This window comes from Vittaforma corneae (assembly GCF_000231115.1).
Source record: "Vittaforma corneae ATCC 50505 unplaced genomic scaffold supercont1.5, whole genome shotgun sequence".
Lineage (NCBI taxonomy): Eukaryota > Fungi > Microsporidia > Nosematidae > Vittaforma > Vittaforma corneae.
Window position 1 is genome coordinate 73,317 of NW_006889838.1, and position 16,145 is coordinate 89,461.

A 16,145-nucleotide genomic window follows, 5' to 3' on the forward strand; every position below is an offset into this window, starting at 1 on the left:
TCCATTTGTCAAAACATGAAACGACATCCAACACGGATCATTCAATGACCATAAAACAGTCTGATTAGTATTGTAAATAACCTAAAGTGAGAATATAAAGATAGATGGTGCAATCTTACTAATGTTGAATGGTTGAAAGTAAAATAGTTCTGGAGTGTGTAATTTCATGTATAATAGTTTTTCCCTCTTCGGCGAGCATAGCTTAGGGGTAGAGCATCACGTTGTGGCCGTGAAGACACGGGTTCGATTCCCGTTGTTCGCATGGGTATGTAAGTTTTTTTAATAGCCTTTTTATTAAAAATTTGTTTATTTTGCAACGGTTTTTTCGATCTTTTACATTTCAAAATCCAGCATAAAACTTTAATTCAAATATATTTGTCTAAGTATTCAAAAATATCAAAATCCATTCGGTTAAATAGAATTTCCAGTTCCATTTTCATTCCTAATCCTTCTATAAACTCTACTTCATTGTAAATTTCGGAGTATCTTTTTAATCTTTCAATCATTCTTTTATCTGGACCATTCAAACAAATGCAATCATGCTTCTTTACTTTATATTTTAGAATATCTTCTATTTTCAAACCGATTCTAACCATATCAATCTTTTTTTTATAAACCAGGAATATATGCAAACCATAAGGATCAAAATCTGTTAAGCAATATATCTTTACTGTACTTTCTATCATTTTTAGAAACTTAACAGTATTTTGACAGGGATAGCCTTTTCCACAAACGGTCAAATACCTCTCACTTTCTACCCTGGAAAATACAGTATCCTTTTCTATAACCATTGCTACTTTATAATTATGCTTAATTTCTATCACGTCATCCATGTCAGGTATTAGATTCTTTCCTTCATATTCTATTCTTTTACTATTTTTCATGATAAGTATTATTCTACCATGAAAGATTCCTTTAAGACTTGATTTAATATTAAAATCTCTCTGCTCACAGCCAAACACTCTTGAATATCTCTTTACTAGCTTGTTTACACTGTTCTGAGTTTTGAATATTGGAACAGAATCATAAAAAAGGGTTCTTTTATTCATTGATTGGCCTGACTTGATCAAGCTATGTATGGACTGGAGAAACTTGATTTTCTTCATGGCAGTTTCATCTATAAAGCCTTCCAGAACAGATTCTAACTCCTCTTGAATGTTCTGGTGTATGTCTTTCATTTTTTATGCCATGTAGAGCATAAATCAAAAAGAAGGAAATTATCCAAAGGCTAGCTTATTTAATAAGAGCGAATTACCTACAAATTCTAGCTTTAAAAGAAAAGCATACCTTTTAAAGCATTTGATATGTAGCAGTAAGTTAAGAGAACCTCAATTATGCAGTTTTACTACTATATACTGTTTTTCATCATATGACATCTATGCTGACATAGAAAGAATAAAAAAATAAATAATAAGCTTATTGGATATTTTCTTTATTTCTTTAAACAAATTACTCTTATTTTAAATATGTCATACTGGTATACTATCATGATTAAAGTTAGTGCTGGACTAAGTTTTGATGTCTTTCTAATATTCTGTAATAACAATACCAATTAGTAAGAATAATACATAATATTATTCTTACAAATAGCAATAGATAATGATGGCAATGCCATATTCGTTTTGTATAGAAGTAGGAATAAAGATAAGATCAACGAATCGTTAAAGAACGTTGAAAACACTTTGTCTTTTGAGTGATAAAGCGTAAAATGAAGAGAAGTTAGGTAAAAATAAAAGAAGTAGTATCAGCCAATACTGATTTTGAGAAAGCAAAGACTAAAGAATGGAAAAAGATATTGTTTGCAAATAGAAACACAACAGTGGAGAACTAAACGACAGTGAAGAGGAAAGAAGTGTGTATGTGAGTTATCATGCTAGATGTAGTTTCATTGTTAGTATATTTTATAAACGGCCGTTAGTATAAATAGTATTGAAGAGTACGGATGATGCTAGATTCAGCACCCTGTTCAATATGGTCCATCTGAATATATAAAACAAAAATTGCCTCTTAAATTTATGTCTAATGAAATATGTACAACACCTGTCAAATCTTTTAATATATTAATAACGGAAATACCATAGAACAAGTGTATAAAAAGCGTAGCTTTATCATTTATGATTTTTGAATTTTCCCTTTTATTTGAGTAAATTTTTTTTCTTATCACCCAATGAATGTCAGAAAGTCGGCAGCTGATCTTCTGAGAGACAAATACATGTCTACACAACTAAAGAAAACAACGTCAGAGAAGATTCATCCAGATTTGAATGAACTTTATGGTGTTGAGTATTTAAAGCCAGAAATTTATTCAAAGCTGTACAGTCCCCTGTTCAACATCCAAAAATACAAAGACCTCGGCACTTTGCCACCTAAATCCATTCTTATTAGAGGAATTAACGGTGTTGGAAAAACTTACATTGTCAACTGCTTTTGTCAACATTTTCAAATAGATCTTATAACAGGGTACATTGAGACTCAAAAGGACATAAAAGAATTATTTAGCAAGAGTAGAGCTAGTGAGAAATCCATTATTTTAATAGAAAATGTTGATACAATTCTCAAAGAAGATGCTCTAATGTACCAGCTTAATACCTGTATAAGTGGATTGAACTGGTGTGCCTTGGTTGTCATAGCTCACACGGATTCTCTCGAAAACGTTAAATACGATGGGGAAATCTTTGTGAAAATTCCAACGGCATTTGGAAGAAAAGAGTTATTAGACGGAATAATAAAGAATATGAAAACAAAAGACATCGACACATTTGAGATTTCTCAGAAAATCCCTGGGTTTGTCCCAAGAGATATTGTAAAACTTATTTCGATGGTTTCTACACGTGTAGTTAACCGTGCAGCTTACCAAAGTGATTTGGATTTATTAAAACAAATCAGACTGTCAACCCATGCACAGTTTTCAACATCTGCACCACAACATCTGACACATACTAGTGATGGTCACCTGTGCGTAACAATGGATGACTTCACCAGCTGCATTGACGAATGCAAGAATATTACTCAAAGCATTACTTTTGATGATATTGGTGCACTTGAGAAGGTGAAGGAGGAACTAACTATGAGCATTCTGCTACCATCCAGATACCCTGAAAAGTTTATATCATTTGGAATCAGCAGACCCAGTGGTGTACTGCTCTATGGGCCTCCTGGATGTGGAAAGACACTCATAGCTAAAGCAGTAAGCAATATGTCACACTGTAATTTTTTATCTATTAAAGGACCTGAGCTTATAACAAAGTATGTTGGAGACAGTGAAAAGCATCTACGAGATCTTTTCCAAAAAGCCAAGAATCTGAGTCCTTGCGTACTGTTCTTTGATGAGATAGATTCATTATGTGGAAAGAGAGGAAAGAATGAATTTGGAAATAGAATTGTTAACCAAATACTTACTCTTCTTGATGGAATGGAAGATAGGGGGGAAGTATATTTGATAGGAGCGACAAATAGAATTGATGCACTTGACAGTGCACTTATGCGACCAGGCAGGTTTGATAAAATCATTGAAGTTTCACTGCCTGACAAAGAAGAGGCTCTCGAAATATTCAAGAAGTGTATTTCCAAGGTTCCATACGAAGATTTTGATTTTGAAAATCTAGATTTAAGTGGATTTTCTGGTGCTGACATAGCAGGAGTAGTCAAGGAAGCTGCAATTATGTGCCTTAAAGAGAATTTTGACTCTGAAAATTTAAAAGTTACAGAAAAGTACTTTTTATGCGCAATAGAAAAAACAAACATAATGAAAAGCACATCAAAAAAGAGCAGAAATAAAGCAAGATCCTAGAAAATTAATATATTTTAAAATAAATTATGCACCAATCAACAATTTGATATTTATTTATTGATACCACGAGTGTTAATTAAGCTTAAATAATGGTATTTCAATATATTAATAATATTTATAATACCAAGAGGTTTATTGGAAAGAAAGCTCAGGTGACACAGGCACGATGAAAAGAATTGTAAATACAAAAGATATGGTAGAGTATACAAGAAGGACAATGGCCCATCCAATAACACTATACAACAAACACAGTAGCAACCATTCTCAATTATTATACATTCATGAAGGGATGTGAACGCAGTAATATCAAAAATTTTGCAATCAACTTTTCCATCTCTCAAGGAAATGCAAAAATACAGCTGAAGATACACTTCTGTTTTTATGAGAATAAAAGTTTTTACTTTCCTGGTTTTCTTGCCCATGGAACCAAAGAAAAACTTGATGGACAAGAACCCAACAATTAATGATGATCCTATGGATTTAAAAGTTCAGAGAAAGACCATCAAGGCCCAAAAGAAGGCTGAAAAGCTTGCTAAATTAGAAGCTAAAAAGAATGTCATGCCAGCAACATCTTCAACCAAAGCTAAAAAGCCAACATCAACAGGATACGATCCAGCAGGAGTTGAAAAATACTGGTCAGAATACTGGCTTGGTAATCAATCCTTTCTACCTCAAGAAAGGGACAAAAAGTTTACCATTTGTATTCCTCCACCTAACATTACAGGATCATTGCATATTGGACACGCCATAATGATTTCTATTGAGGATTGTATTGTTAGATACAAGAGGCTGAACAATTATGAAGTACTATACTTACCTGGAATAGATCACGCTGGCATTTCTACTCAAAGCGTAGTTATGAAGAGTCTTAGATCATCTACTTCAAATACTATCGACAGAGAAACATTCTTAAAGGCAGCGTTTAAATGGACAGAGAAGTATGGCAGCAGAATCTATGAGCAGTTCAATAGGATGGGTGCTAGCTTGGATTACTCAAGAAAAAAATTTACGCTTGACGAGAATGCAAGTAGAAGTGTGACAGTAGCGTTCTGCAGGTTGTATAATAAGGGATTAATATATAGAGATAGCAAAATAGTAGCGTGGAGTTGTAAGCTCAAGACTACGCTGAGTGATCTTGAAGTAAATTATAAAAACGTTGAGGGTGGTTCAATGATTGAAGTGGACGGAGGCATGTATAAATTTGGGGTGATGTATTATATAAAATATTACCTCACACTAGATTGTGGCACTGAGTACAACAGTAAAAACATAGAGAATCTACCGTACGTTATTGTTGGTACTACCAGACCAGAGACTATTTTGGGTGACAGTGCTATTTGTATTAACCCGTATGATTGTAGGTTCAGTGACATTGAAGCAATATTTAGGAGTGGAAAAGTAAACGATCTATTTAATGATGAATACAAAAGCAAAGAAGAGACACTAATTGATTCAGAAGGGAAAAACAATGCAGCAATTGATAGAAATTTAGAAAACGAGGAAATTAAAATAGAAAGAAAGAACAAGTTTAAAGTAAATAAGACAGTCAATGAGGATACAATTGAAAAAGAGTACCCACTTTTTGCAATCAATCCATTAACCTATGAGACAATTCCAGTGATATTTGACAGTCAGGCAGATCTAAGCTTTGGGACTGGTATTTTGAAGGTTACGCCCTGCCATGATCCTGTCGATTTTAGACTTGGAAAGAAGCATGGATTAAAATTTAACAAAATCACTGATGAAGAAAATCGGATTACTCATCCTAAATATCTTAATATGATGAGATTTGAAGCAAGAAACGCTGTAATGGAAGAGCTGAAAAAGAATAACATGCTTGTAAAAGAAGAGAGTCGTGATCAAATACTTCCGTTTTGTAGTCGTAGCAATGATATAATTGAGTTTACGGTGAAGGAACAATGGTGGTGTGATTGCAAAAGTATGGCGCGAAAAGCAGTAGACAGTGTGAAGAATGGAGAGATTGATATTCAGCCGGTGGAGGCCAGGATTATATGGTATAGATGGCTAGAGAATATTAAAGATTGGTGTCTTTCCAGACAGTTGTGGTGGGGACATAGAATTCCTGCATATTATGCTAGCAATCAAGACAAAGGAGAATGGATAGTAGCTGAGTCTGAGCAAGAAGCAAAGCAGATAGCAAAACAGAAAGGATACACGAAAATTGAACAGGACGAAGATGTACTTGATACTTGGTTTTCTTCAGGTCTTTGGCCATTTTCAACGATGGGATGGCCCGATGACACTTCTGATTTCAGAAGATACTTTCCAACCTCACTCTTGGAAACAGGTAGCGATATCCTCTTCTTCTGGGTAGCAAGGATGGTTATGCTTTCCTATGAGCTTGTTGGTGAGCGTCCATTTGATAAAGTGTTTTTACATGGAATAATCAGAGATGCCCATGGTAGAAAGATGTCCAAGAGTTTAGGTAATGTAATTGATCCGTTACATGTTATTGATGGGATTGAATTAGAGGAGATGATAGATAATCTACAAAAAGGCAATTTGGATTCAAGAGAAGTGAAAAGGGCCACGGACGCACTTAAAAAAGATTTTCCAAAGGGCATTCAAAAGTGTGGCGCAGATGCTCTTAGATTCACTCTGCTCAACTACACCAATGGAATGAAAGACATTAATCTTGATATTCTCCGAGTGCAAGGTTATTCTCGTCTATGTAATAAAATTTGGAATGCATACAAATTTGTAAGTGGAGTGTTGCTGAGCCAGAGCATTGAGCGTCAATTGAAAGAGTGCCGTCTAGAAAATTCAAGTATTTTAATAGATGATAAAGCTATTATCAAACCACATCATAAATGGATAATTAACCGACTGAACAAAGTGATTGAAGAACAGCACAAATGCATTGAATCATACAATTTTATGCTAGGAACACAAAGCATCTATCAACTGATATTTGACTTTTGTGATAATATCATTGAAGTGTCAAAAACTCCAAGTCCAGAAGACCTAAAGGTTCTTAAGTACGTTTTTACTGGTATTTTGAAGCTTTTGAATCCGTACATGCCCTTTATCACCGAGGAAATTCATTTTAAACTGTACTCTTCAACCATTTCAGACTATCCCCAAATTGTCAGTTCGATTGACTTAAAGGATGATGTTTTCGAAGATGTTTTAAGCCTTGCTAAAATTTGTAGATCAAAAAAGAAGGTGGCTGTTCAGAATTTTGATGATATTTCATACCTAAAATGCTTGGTTAGGAGCGATTTTGAGATTCACGAAAGCTTAGACGAATATGAAACAATTGGAAATTTGAGATACAAAATTATTAATTAAAAACATGTCGTACTTCCTTTGTATTATGCTTGATGTGGGGCTGGCCATTTCATTTTATTCAATAAGCATTGGCTTGTATTTAAATGCTAAGGGGCATATTAGCTATTATAAATTCTATCAATTAGCAGCCTAGTTAATCGTTTTTATGCTTAAATCAGAATTCAACAAAATATGGAGAGTACGAGGATTGAACTCGCGACCTCTTACATGCTAAGCAAACGCTCTACCACTGAGCTAACTCCCCTAGCTACTTCATTTAACTAATATCTAACATATTGTTTAATTTTATCATCATTTTATCAAAAATGATAAATAAGCTTAAAGCATATTAAAGAATAAAAATGACAAGCAATAAGCACAAGCTCCTCATTTAATATTATCTTTTTATTGTTTCTGTTTTTGATTTTTCTCACTTTTGCTAAGTGATCTAACATAGTTCATCAATTCAAGATATCTCATCTTAATGCTGTCAGGCATATTCATTGCAAGGTTATGCATGCGCTGGATGCATTCGGAAACTATAGCTTTCATATTGTTATTTGAAATGTACTGTTGTCTAATCATTAAAAGGTAAATTAACAGTGTTACAGTGCTTATTCGCCTCAGAACTACCATACTAACAGCAATAGGTATTAAAAGTATTTCAAGGAAGAGTGCAGATCTTCCAATAGTAGCAATGTTAGTGTTTAGAAAGACCACAAAGTCGTAGAAGAAATAGGAATGGAATGTATCCTTCTTTGCTACAATGGAAGAGACAATATGGTAAATAGTGAGTAGGTAAAACGGGGAAAGGAGGATGTTTGGAACAAAACAAAGAAAGAAGACTATGCAGAATGTATTTGGATGGGAAAAAATCTTCTTTATAAACATTAATGTATCATATGCTTTGAAATTAGCTATGATGCTTTGAAATGTCAGTGTATAAGCAAGAAGAAGGAAAATACAGTTGAAGAACGAAGGAAGACGAGGAAGTGGAAATGCAACGAATACTCTGAGAATAGCCAGCGAATAGTTGATGAAAAAGCATACATTTGAATAAAACCAAATGTCCCTCAGCGATTTTTTATTCATTGAAGGGGTACAAAAGGAAAAAACAAAAAGCTCCTTTCAGTAGATAGTTTACTTAATACGTATCTGTACTGCAATGGATGAGCTTATACAAAATATACATTCCAGAACAGTTCATTTGAAATTGTAATTTTATGCTTAAGTTATTGTATGACAGTATTTGCTGGATTCTGTATAATTTGTAATATTTGATGACTAGGAGAATATCTTATATGAATTAATTAGCTTTTAAATCTGCTCATATGACAATGCAGTATTTCAAATAATGCTTGCTAGGGTAATTAAGATATTTGTTTATTTTTGCACTACCCTATGGCCACTGTCAGAGAGGCGCTTCTTCAGGCATTTGATGAGGAAATGGACAGAGATGATAGTGTATTTATAATCGGGGAGGAAGTAGGACTCAGTGGTGGTGCCAAGGGAACAACCAAAGGACTGATCCACAAATTTGGATACCACAGGGTAGTTGATACGCCAATATCAGAGATTGGATTTACAGGAATAGGTGTGGGTGCATCATACCTTGGACTAAGACCCATAGTTGACTTTATGACCTGGAATTTCTCGCTACAGGCAATCGACCATGTGATCAATAGTGCTGCTAAGATATGTTATATGTCAGCATCCAAAGTCCATTGTCCAATAGTCTTCAGAGGACCTTCTGGGTTTAATCCTGGATATGCTGCCGAGCATGTTCAAGAATTCTTCAATATATATGGATCAGTGCCAGGATTGAAGGTAGTTGCACCATATACGGCACGAGAGCACAAAGCCCTAATGAAAGCGGCCATACGAGACAACAACCCTGTTGTATTTTTGGAAAATGAGGTTTTGTATGAACAATCATTTGATGAGGAATTGGACGTGGAATTATTTCCTCTTGACAAGGCAAGAATTATAAAGGAAGGAAAAGACGTGTCAATAATTGGTGTATCGCTATCACTAATGACTATTGAAAATGCCTTGAAGGAATATAATCGATGCGACGCTGAAGTAATTAACTTGATAAGCTTAAATGATATCGACTATGATACGATATTAAAATCTGTTGAAAAGACTAGAAATCTCATAATTGTAGATCATAGCTGGCCTAATTACTCAGTAGCACATGAAATAAGCGCAGTGGTTTATGACAGGATGTATGGAAGATTAAAGACTAAAATAATATGTCTTACGGGCAAAAACACACATGTAGGATATTCAAAGAAGCTAGAAAAAGCCTTTTATCCAAGTGAGAAAGACATTATTGAAGCTATTAAAAAGTGTGTATCAAATTAAATGAACAAAACTCCTATTTCTATCACTTCAGCTTTGTCGAGACGGAATGGATTTTGTTAAAGCTTGCTGCAAAATGAATATTGTTTTTAATTTTGGGTGGGAATAGCAAATTCAACCTATCCGGTATACAAAGCACTTTTATTGATTTATTTTTATAGCATATTAAAATCTACTTGTATGTTCGAATCTTCCTGATTCAGCAACTGATCTGTAATGTATCCTCCTTCCTTGAGTGTTTTCACCTCACTGTCAGTGTATTTAAGTTCAATGTCACAAAACTTGTTGTCTCCCTCTCTCAAGCTGCACAAGACTATATCGCCCTCTTTCATCCACACTCTTTTAATCATTGATCCTCGAATGGAAGCTATTCGAGACATGGAATCAGAGCAAAACACCTGAAACTTATTATATCCCAGAGATCTTGTGATTATGCCGTAGACAGATCCTTCCTCTGCCTTAAGGAGGGGTCTATTGGCAGTTTTGTCGAATCTCTTACCCATGGGTAAAACTTTTTTATTTGTAAAGAAAAGCCAAGAGTAAAATTTTCCTGATAAAGCCCAACCTCAACGTTCACATAGTTTCAATATCAGAATATGACTGTACAAATACACAATGAAATAGACACATAGCAGCACATTTCATGCCAAAGTAATTGCACCAAACTGACTATTTATAATATAATAAAGAAGTCAAATAGGTTCAAACAGACACATCCACAGAAGTGAAAATGGTAAAATTTGTATTGCTTTAAAAATTTACACTATTCTTGAGAGGGTTGACGTTATTAAAATCAACACTTCATTTTTACTGCTCCTTTTTCTTTATTAATTCAAACAGTGCAGCTTGAACATTTAAATCATCGTAAAACGCTGTTTTGGTTCCAATACTCTCAGATCCCAGTGCTATTTTCCTGTTAATATACTGTGCTGGGTCTAAGCTAAACTCTTTCAGTACTTCAATCCTATCTGATGTCTTTTTTATCAGAGTCTTTAAATCCTCGATTTTCTTTTCTAATAGCTGAACATTCTTTGGAAATAGAACAGGCATCTGCGTAAGATCATCCGTCTCTACTTCAACATCCCAAATATTATCACACATAGTGACGTTATTATCACTCATCTCCTCCCCTGCACTGGTCCCTGCATTACTCTTCTTGAGCGATTCAATGTCTACATCAATCACACAGTAAAATATTGGCTGCAAGTGTGGCTCAAGTATTGATTGAATATTATTGAAATTGAAATTTTTGATATTAAATACATTCTCAAGATTTTCATCACAGAACACATTCGAAGTAGCATAGTCATTAAGCTTATATGTATTTACATATTTGTAAATATCCTTTATTATGTTATACCTTGTATCAGTGAGTTTATTGAAAAGACACGAAAGGGCAGGACTCAGTCTATAAATATTTCGTTGGTTTCTCAGTTTAATCAAAACTTGTAACCTTTTGCATGACTCATTTATTGGAACTACGAATCCACAGGTATTTGAGTCTTTTGTCCATTCGAAAATCTGAACGAGGGAGTCAGAGCTGGACAGCGAGGGAGCATTGGAAGTGTTTTCATCCATGTCTTTCTCAATAGAATCAAAATCTGTGTTAAAACACACACATACTCTCTTCACCAAGTCCCATAAAGATGTCTTGTCTTCACCACCTACATCATTTAAAACTCTTGTATTTATTATAAAGCTAGAGCCAGAAAAAGAGCCAAAAAGTCGAACAAGCTTTGTACAGCTTATTCTCTTTAGATGCTCTGCTTCTATTTCCAGTCTCTTTTGGAGGGCAATCTCGTCTAGCCTTGTGCTCAGTTCCTCAAGCTTTTCATTGAGTTTTGAATGGAACATAAGGGTGGGAGCAAGATTAAAGTAGTTATAATAAAAGCTTAAGACACAACATCTTTAGAACAAACTGGGGAAGATGCAAATGCACACAAGCTTGCAAATATAAACCCATCCACATTTAATAGCAAAGCGCTTAATTTATGACAGCAGACAATATGTGACATATCTCAATCACAAAGGCCTATTTATACTAGTCATTTACTCGCTCAGTTCTTATTTTTTGATATCCAAGTTTTACCTTTTCACTTCATTTAATAGATATTTATGTATTTTAAAGGGCATATAACACCACAGTACGAAAAGTCAGTCTATCCCAAGCTCAAGAATGGCGGCTAAGACACTGTGCACATCTTCCAATGCTAAATATCAATGCTGAAGTATAATAAAATGAATGATATCTTTCAGTAAGGTACAGAGGTCTGTATGTTGACTAATTACTGTCTTTTTATTCTCAATGCGGATTGCAATAAGCTTCGAATAGAGCGTATCGCTAGAAAAGATACTTTAGGCACTGGGATTGTAGGCGAATGGTCTACAATCCTGCATTCATCAGGGCGTTGTAGAATTCAGTGTTGAACAGAAAAACAGGATTGTATCATGCACGTAATCGATAAATATATTTTTGAAGAAGATTTAGCAATACTGTTTTTCATACAATCAGCTCCAATAAGACTAAAACACTGTTCAATCAGAGTATGACAAAAGTATAAGCTGGGCTAACACTAAAAAACATTCTTTGCCGTTGCAAATTGGCATTTTATCAATATTCTGAGATGGTCTCGTTGACTGCTGCCAAAACCGGTAGGAATAGACGTTTATTTTCAGTGATTACTTTTGCTATTAAACTGATCAAATCAGTATATCATTGAATGAAGATCAACTTCAATGCCAGATATAAAGGCATAGAAATGACCTCATCAGCAAGATAATAAATTGATCAAACCCCTATGAAGTTCTGATCGCTGTTTTGTACATTTTAAGCAATTACTTACACATGAAATTGATACTTAATGATTGATTTAAGCTTTTCTCTTTCTTAAATTTTTTTAAAATTTTACCTTTCAAGATGGAAGGAGGATCAAACACAACTGCCAACTCTACAGACTTTCAGGATACTACTGTACCGCCTAGTACGGACTGTGGTTCTGGTTGCCAGGCAATCAATGTGATCAAGGTTATTCTTAAAGCCATTTCTGGAAGTGAAGAAATTAATACTATCTCAGTGATTTCATCATTCATTTTCATCATGACAGTTTTGATGCTCATCCAGCTTATTTGCATGTGTATTAGTTGTGTACTTAAAAAACCAGTTCTCATCGCACCACTTGCAAGCCAAAAGAATCGCGTGGTTAGCTATATTCTTGGATCTCTGATTGGTCTAATTATGATATCGAATATGTTCATGGTGCTGAGCTGTTCTATCTCATGCGGATCCTACAAGAAATATGTGCATGCTCTTATATACACTTCGAGTGGCAATGTCTTTCTATTAGCATCAACTATTCTTCTACTGTATTTCTATCCACGGAGATACAGAGTTTCTAATGTTATGAGCCTTAAAGAGCGGATAGCATTTTGGACCCTAACTGCTGTTGAACATCTGTCCAGTGTAACATTGCTTTCCTTATCGTTCATTCCCTTGACTTCAAGCAATTGGCTGATGGTCGGCTTTATTTTAGAAACTATTCTAAGATTTGTATACGTTGGTTACACTGTCTGGTTTGGAACTAAGTTCTTGGCAGCAAATGAAAATACTTCTAAAATTCCCAATGGGCATTTACCTACCGGAAAGTCAGGAAAGCGTAATGATGAATCAGATATGAAGATATCACAGGGACAGGAAATGCAGGATTTAACTAGAGATCATGAATAAATTACTTTAGTAACAAAGTATATATAACTGTCAATCGTATTTGCAGTTACAATCATATCAATTATTTTGACATCATTTATGAAAACACGTAAGATTTTATTTGCAAAAGATCAGAGCGGATGAAATATACACTGCAAGTTCTACATTTAAAGATTTCTTTTGCTGTATATGACACTGGAGCCCTCTTTGATATGTGAACTGGTGTATTAGCTCATCAAATTTACCTTCTTTTAAGTGTGTAGTAATTGAATGCTGTCAAATAAAATTTTTATTGATTGATCAGATCTAAAAGCTTTTGACTGATTGATCAGATATAAAAAATTTTTTTACTTAATCTAAAATTTTTAACCTTTAAAATGTTTATTAATCCAAACTATACTACTAGAACAGTCTCAGATCAGAGCCTTGCAGTTGATCAATCGACAAAAAATGAATTTAATACCAGCTTTTCTACTATTTCGACTATAATGGATAATAGAACACAACCGACTTTTGTGGCAATGGCCCTTGAGCAACTAGACATTGAGAATGTCAACATTGAGGAACGCCTTTTAAGTAACATTGACACAATAATTATAGTGGGTAAGTATTTCCGTATATTCATGATAGCTGTTGCTGTTATTCAATTAATCTCCACAATTATTATGTGCAAAAGAAGAAAGCCCACTTTGATTGCACCAATTGGCAGTTATCATACTAAGTGTGCAACCACATTGGCTTCTATATTTAACCTAGTAATGATTTTATTAGATGGTGTTGTCATTTTTTGCTGTTGGAAGAAAGACTATTCGCTGCATGACTATTCATTCTTATTGCATTCTGGAGCAAATTATTGTATAATATTGTTCATAACAGTATTACTCACAATGATGGGGTATTGCAGAGGCTATTTTTTTCTACATGTCGAACCGCTTTATCCTATTTATAGTAGCATTTATTATAGAAGATGCCATGTATGGAACTTTTATATGGTTTGTCAATAGTACAGTTGTCTCCGTTGTCCGCTGGCTCACTGGCCCAGCAATAGCCTTTTCTTATTTGTTGAACTTGCAACTAGGGCGTTCTTTATTCAAAGGGCATACTCGCATATCCGTCATGCTGTTAGGCATTCTGAAAAGAGCTAGCGAGCCAATTTAATCAATAATTAAACCCTATTTATGGTTTATGTTTGTTTACATATTTTAATAGATATTTACCCATGCTGGTAGATTCATTGTTTGCTTATAAAGCTGTATACTTGACTCGTTTTAATGCACAGTAAATGGGTATTGTGCAAATAAAAGACAAAACTATTACATAAAATACAAACTTTACTCCTAATAGTTCCTTTTTTCTTAAAATCTTCTATTTTCTCCCTCAACTCAGCATTGTCCACAATTTGACTCTCGTCTAACGGCAGCCGACTGAAAGGATCTATTCGATCATTAAGCATTATCTGATTAAATGTCGATCTGTCAATGGTTATCTTCGATGTCAGCATCAGCACTGGGTTTTCCATTATTGTAAAAGTGAGTGGATCAAGAAACTCTTCAGGGACATCATCATTGATAATGTCATTATTGATATCATTTTCCGATGTCTTTTCAGGTAATACCTTGTAAATCTCAGTAAGATCTAGAACCTGATCTTGCGTTATAAGATGCTTGGTCTTTACTAAATCTAACGCTCTCTCAAGCAGAGTTTTATCAATTCCTGATGCTTGTGTAAGCTTAGTGTTATTCTTAAGAATATTAATCACTATTGAAATAATCATCCTTAAAATTTCCTTTGGATGAAACTGATACTCTTCCTTGTTCTGCAGTTTGATTTTCAGTGATTGTTCTCCAACCAGCAAATTTAGTGATGAGTTTATGATCGAGAACATTCTAAAGAACACGTGCTTATTAAGAAACAGTTTTTTGTTAATTTTTGTAAAGTTTTGTAAAAATTTTAACAAACTGTCCAAATAAATGGCAGAGCTTTTTAGAATTCGTTCATGCTTTTCAATTCTTAATGCATTTACCTTAATCTTTTTGTAAAGACGGACTTTGAAAGGGTTCGTCCTAATTTTTAGCTGAGTTTTGATTTCTTGGACTACTGCGTCAACCTTGGAGGGTATTACCTTGTTCTTGATTGTTTCTACCAGCTGGGAATCGCTCAATAGGGACATGGCTACTAGGAAATTCTCAGGATACATTTGTACTTCTTCCTCATCTTCACTGATATACAAGTCCTCATCAGTTCCCTTGAAAATCTCATTTAATCTTAGCTCCTTATCTTTATAAGCCTTAATATTCATAATGCTGTCAAAAATCAAGCTTAGCCTTTCTTCAAAAGAACCAAGAGCAAAGCTGATCATCCTGAGAGAATCCTTGGAGGCCTCTAGTTCGCAATCTTTGAAGATTTCATGAATGGCAAACCTGTCATTATAGATATCCTCATCAGACTTATCAGTGTAGTGTAATACAATTCTTCTAACAGTAACGGGCGATAGTAAAAGCGGGGATTTCCGAAGAATGTGTAGACAAGGTCTTTTAAATGTGTTTTTATAGCCAAGTATACTGTTAATGAGAACTCCGGCACTTCTGCTGATAGTCTTACAGGACAAAATAGACTGTACGGAGAGTATTGTGTTAATGAAAGAATGATCGGATAAAATTTCCCTGACGCAAGTGGCTTTTTTATCCTCAATAAACACAGGAAGAATGCCTGAAAATTCCTCAAGACAGTCAAGATCCTTGATATCACTGATCTCCTCGTCTTTCCGGCCTTGATTTCGACTTGCTAATCCATTAGCAAAATTTTGTGCATCCTCCTTTATATTTCCCTTTTCTTTATGGACCATCAAAAGTATATCAAAAACCTCACTTTTCCTCTCTGAAATTAAATCGTATACAAAATTCAGATAGCTTTGCATCAACTCCTCTTCATTCGCAATCAAATACATTGAGTTGTTCTGGTTGTACTCCTCTTTCACATCTTCTATCAATTTGTAAA

At 34.5% G+C, this 16,145-nt stretch overlaps 10 protein-coding genes and 2 non-coding genes across 12 annotated transcripts; 6 read left to right on the top strand and 6 right to left on the bottom strand.

Annotated features, from left to right (window-relative positions):
• Positions 1–191: 191 nt before the first annotated feature.
• VICG_02261 lies at positions 192–262 on the top strand. Its single transcript has one exon. It is a non-coding gene; the product is annotated as a tRNA-His (tRNA).
• Positions 263–365: 103 nt separating this feature from the next.
• VICG_00787 (uncharacterized protein) lies at positions 366–1,178 on the bottom strand (the record flags this gene model as incomplete). The annotated part of the gene is made up of 1 exon (XM_007604174.1): positions 366–1,178. The coding sequence occupies one exon, from the start codon at positions 1,176–1,178 to the stop codon at positions 366–368; it is 813 nt and encodes a 270-aa protein (XP_007604236.1).
• A 989-nt stretch (positions 1,179–2,167) lies between these two features.
• VICG_00788 (uncharacterized protein) lies at positions 2,168–3,790 on the top strand (the record flags this gene model as incomplete). The annotated part of the gene is made up of 1 exon (XM_007604175.1): positions 2,168–3,790. The coding sequence occupies one exon, from the start codon at positions 2,168–2,170 to the stop codon at positions 3,788–3,790; it is 1,623 nt and encodes a 540-aa protein (XP_007604237.1).
• A 420-nt stretch (positions 3,791–4,210) lies between these two features.
• On the top strand, positions 4,211–7,102 carry VICG_00789 (uncharacterized protein; the record flags this gene model as incomplete). Its single annotated transcript, XM_007604176.1, has 1 exon — positions 4,211–7,102. One exon carries the CDS (start codon positions 4,211–4,213, stop codon positions 7,100–7,102), a length of 2,892 nt encoding a protein of 963 aa, XP_007604238.1.
• A 172-nt stretch (positions 7,103–7,274) lies between these two features.
• Positions 7,275–7,346, bottom strand: VICG_02262. Its single transcript has one exon. It is a non-coding gene; the product is annotated as a tRNA-Ala (tRNA).
• A 140-nt stretch (positions 7,347–7,486) lies between these two features.
• On the bottom strand, positions 7,487–8,173 carry VICG_00790 (uncharacterized protein; the record flags this gene model as incomplete). The annotated part of the gene is made up of 1 exon (XM_007604177.1): positions 7,487–8,173. The coding sequence occupies one exon, from the start codon at positions 8,171–8,173 to the stop codon at positions 7,487–7,489; it is 687 nt and encodes a 228-aa protein (XP_007604239.1).
• A 309-nt stretch (positions 8,174–8,482) lies between these two features.
• Positions 8,483–9,448, top strand: VICG_00791 (uncharacterized protein; the record flags this gene model as incomplete). Its single annotated transcript, XM_007604178.1, has 1 exon — positions 8,483–9,448. The coding sequence occupies one exon, from the start codon at positions 8,483–8,485 to the stop codon at positions 9,446–9,448; it is 966 nt and encodes a 321-aa protein (XP_007604240.1).
• A 152-nt stretch (positions 9,449–9,600) lies between these two features.
• VICG_00792 (translation initiation factor eIF-1A) lies at positions 9,601–9,948 on the bottom strand (the record flags this gene model as incomplete). Its single annotated transcript, XM_007604179.1, has 1 exon — positions 9,601–9,948. One exon carries the CDS (start codon positions 9,946–9,948, stop codon positions 9,601–9,603), a length of 348 nt encoding a protein of 115 aa, XP_007604241.1.
• A 304-nt stretch (positions 9,949–10,252) lies between these two features.
• VICG_00793 (uncharacterized protein) lies at positions 10,253–11,299 on the bottom strand (the record flags this gene model as incomplete). Its single annotated transcript, XM_007604180.1, has 1 exon — positions 10,253–11,299. One exon carries the CDS (start codon positions 11,297–11,299, stop codon positions 10,253–10,255), a length of 1,047 nt encoding a protein of 348 aa, XP_007604242.1.
• A 1,063-nt stretch (positions 11,300–12,362) lies between these two features.
• VICG_00794 (uncharacterized protein) lies at positions 12,363–13,169 on the top strand (the record flags this gene model as incomplete). The annotated part of the gene is made up of 1 exon (XM_007604181.1): positions 12,363–13,169. One exon carries the CDS (start codon positions 12,363–12,365, stop codon positions 13,167–13,169), a length of 807 nt encoding a protein of 268 aa, XP_007604243.1.
• A 356-nt stretch (positions 13,170–13,525) lies between these two features.
• Positions 13,526–14,152, top strand: VICG_00795 (uncharacterized protein; the record flags this gene model as incomplete). Its single annotated transcript, XM_007604182.1, has 1 exon — positions 13,526–14,152. The coding sequence occupies one exon, from the start codon at positions 13,526–13,528 to the stop codon at positions 14,150–14,152; it is 627 nt and encodes a 208-aa protein (XP_007604244.1).
• Positions 14,153–14,379: 227 nt separating this feature from the next.
• VICG_00796 (uncharacterized protein) lies at positions 14,380–16,143 on the bottom strand (the record flags this gene model as incomplete). Its single annotated transcript, XM_007604183.1, has 1 exon — positions 14,380–16,143. A coding segment is annotated over one exon (1,764 nt), but the record flags the coding sequence as incomplete, so codon positions are not given.
• Positions 16,144–16,145: the final 2 nt, after the last annotated feature.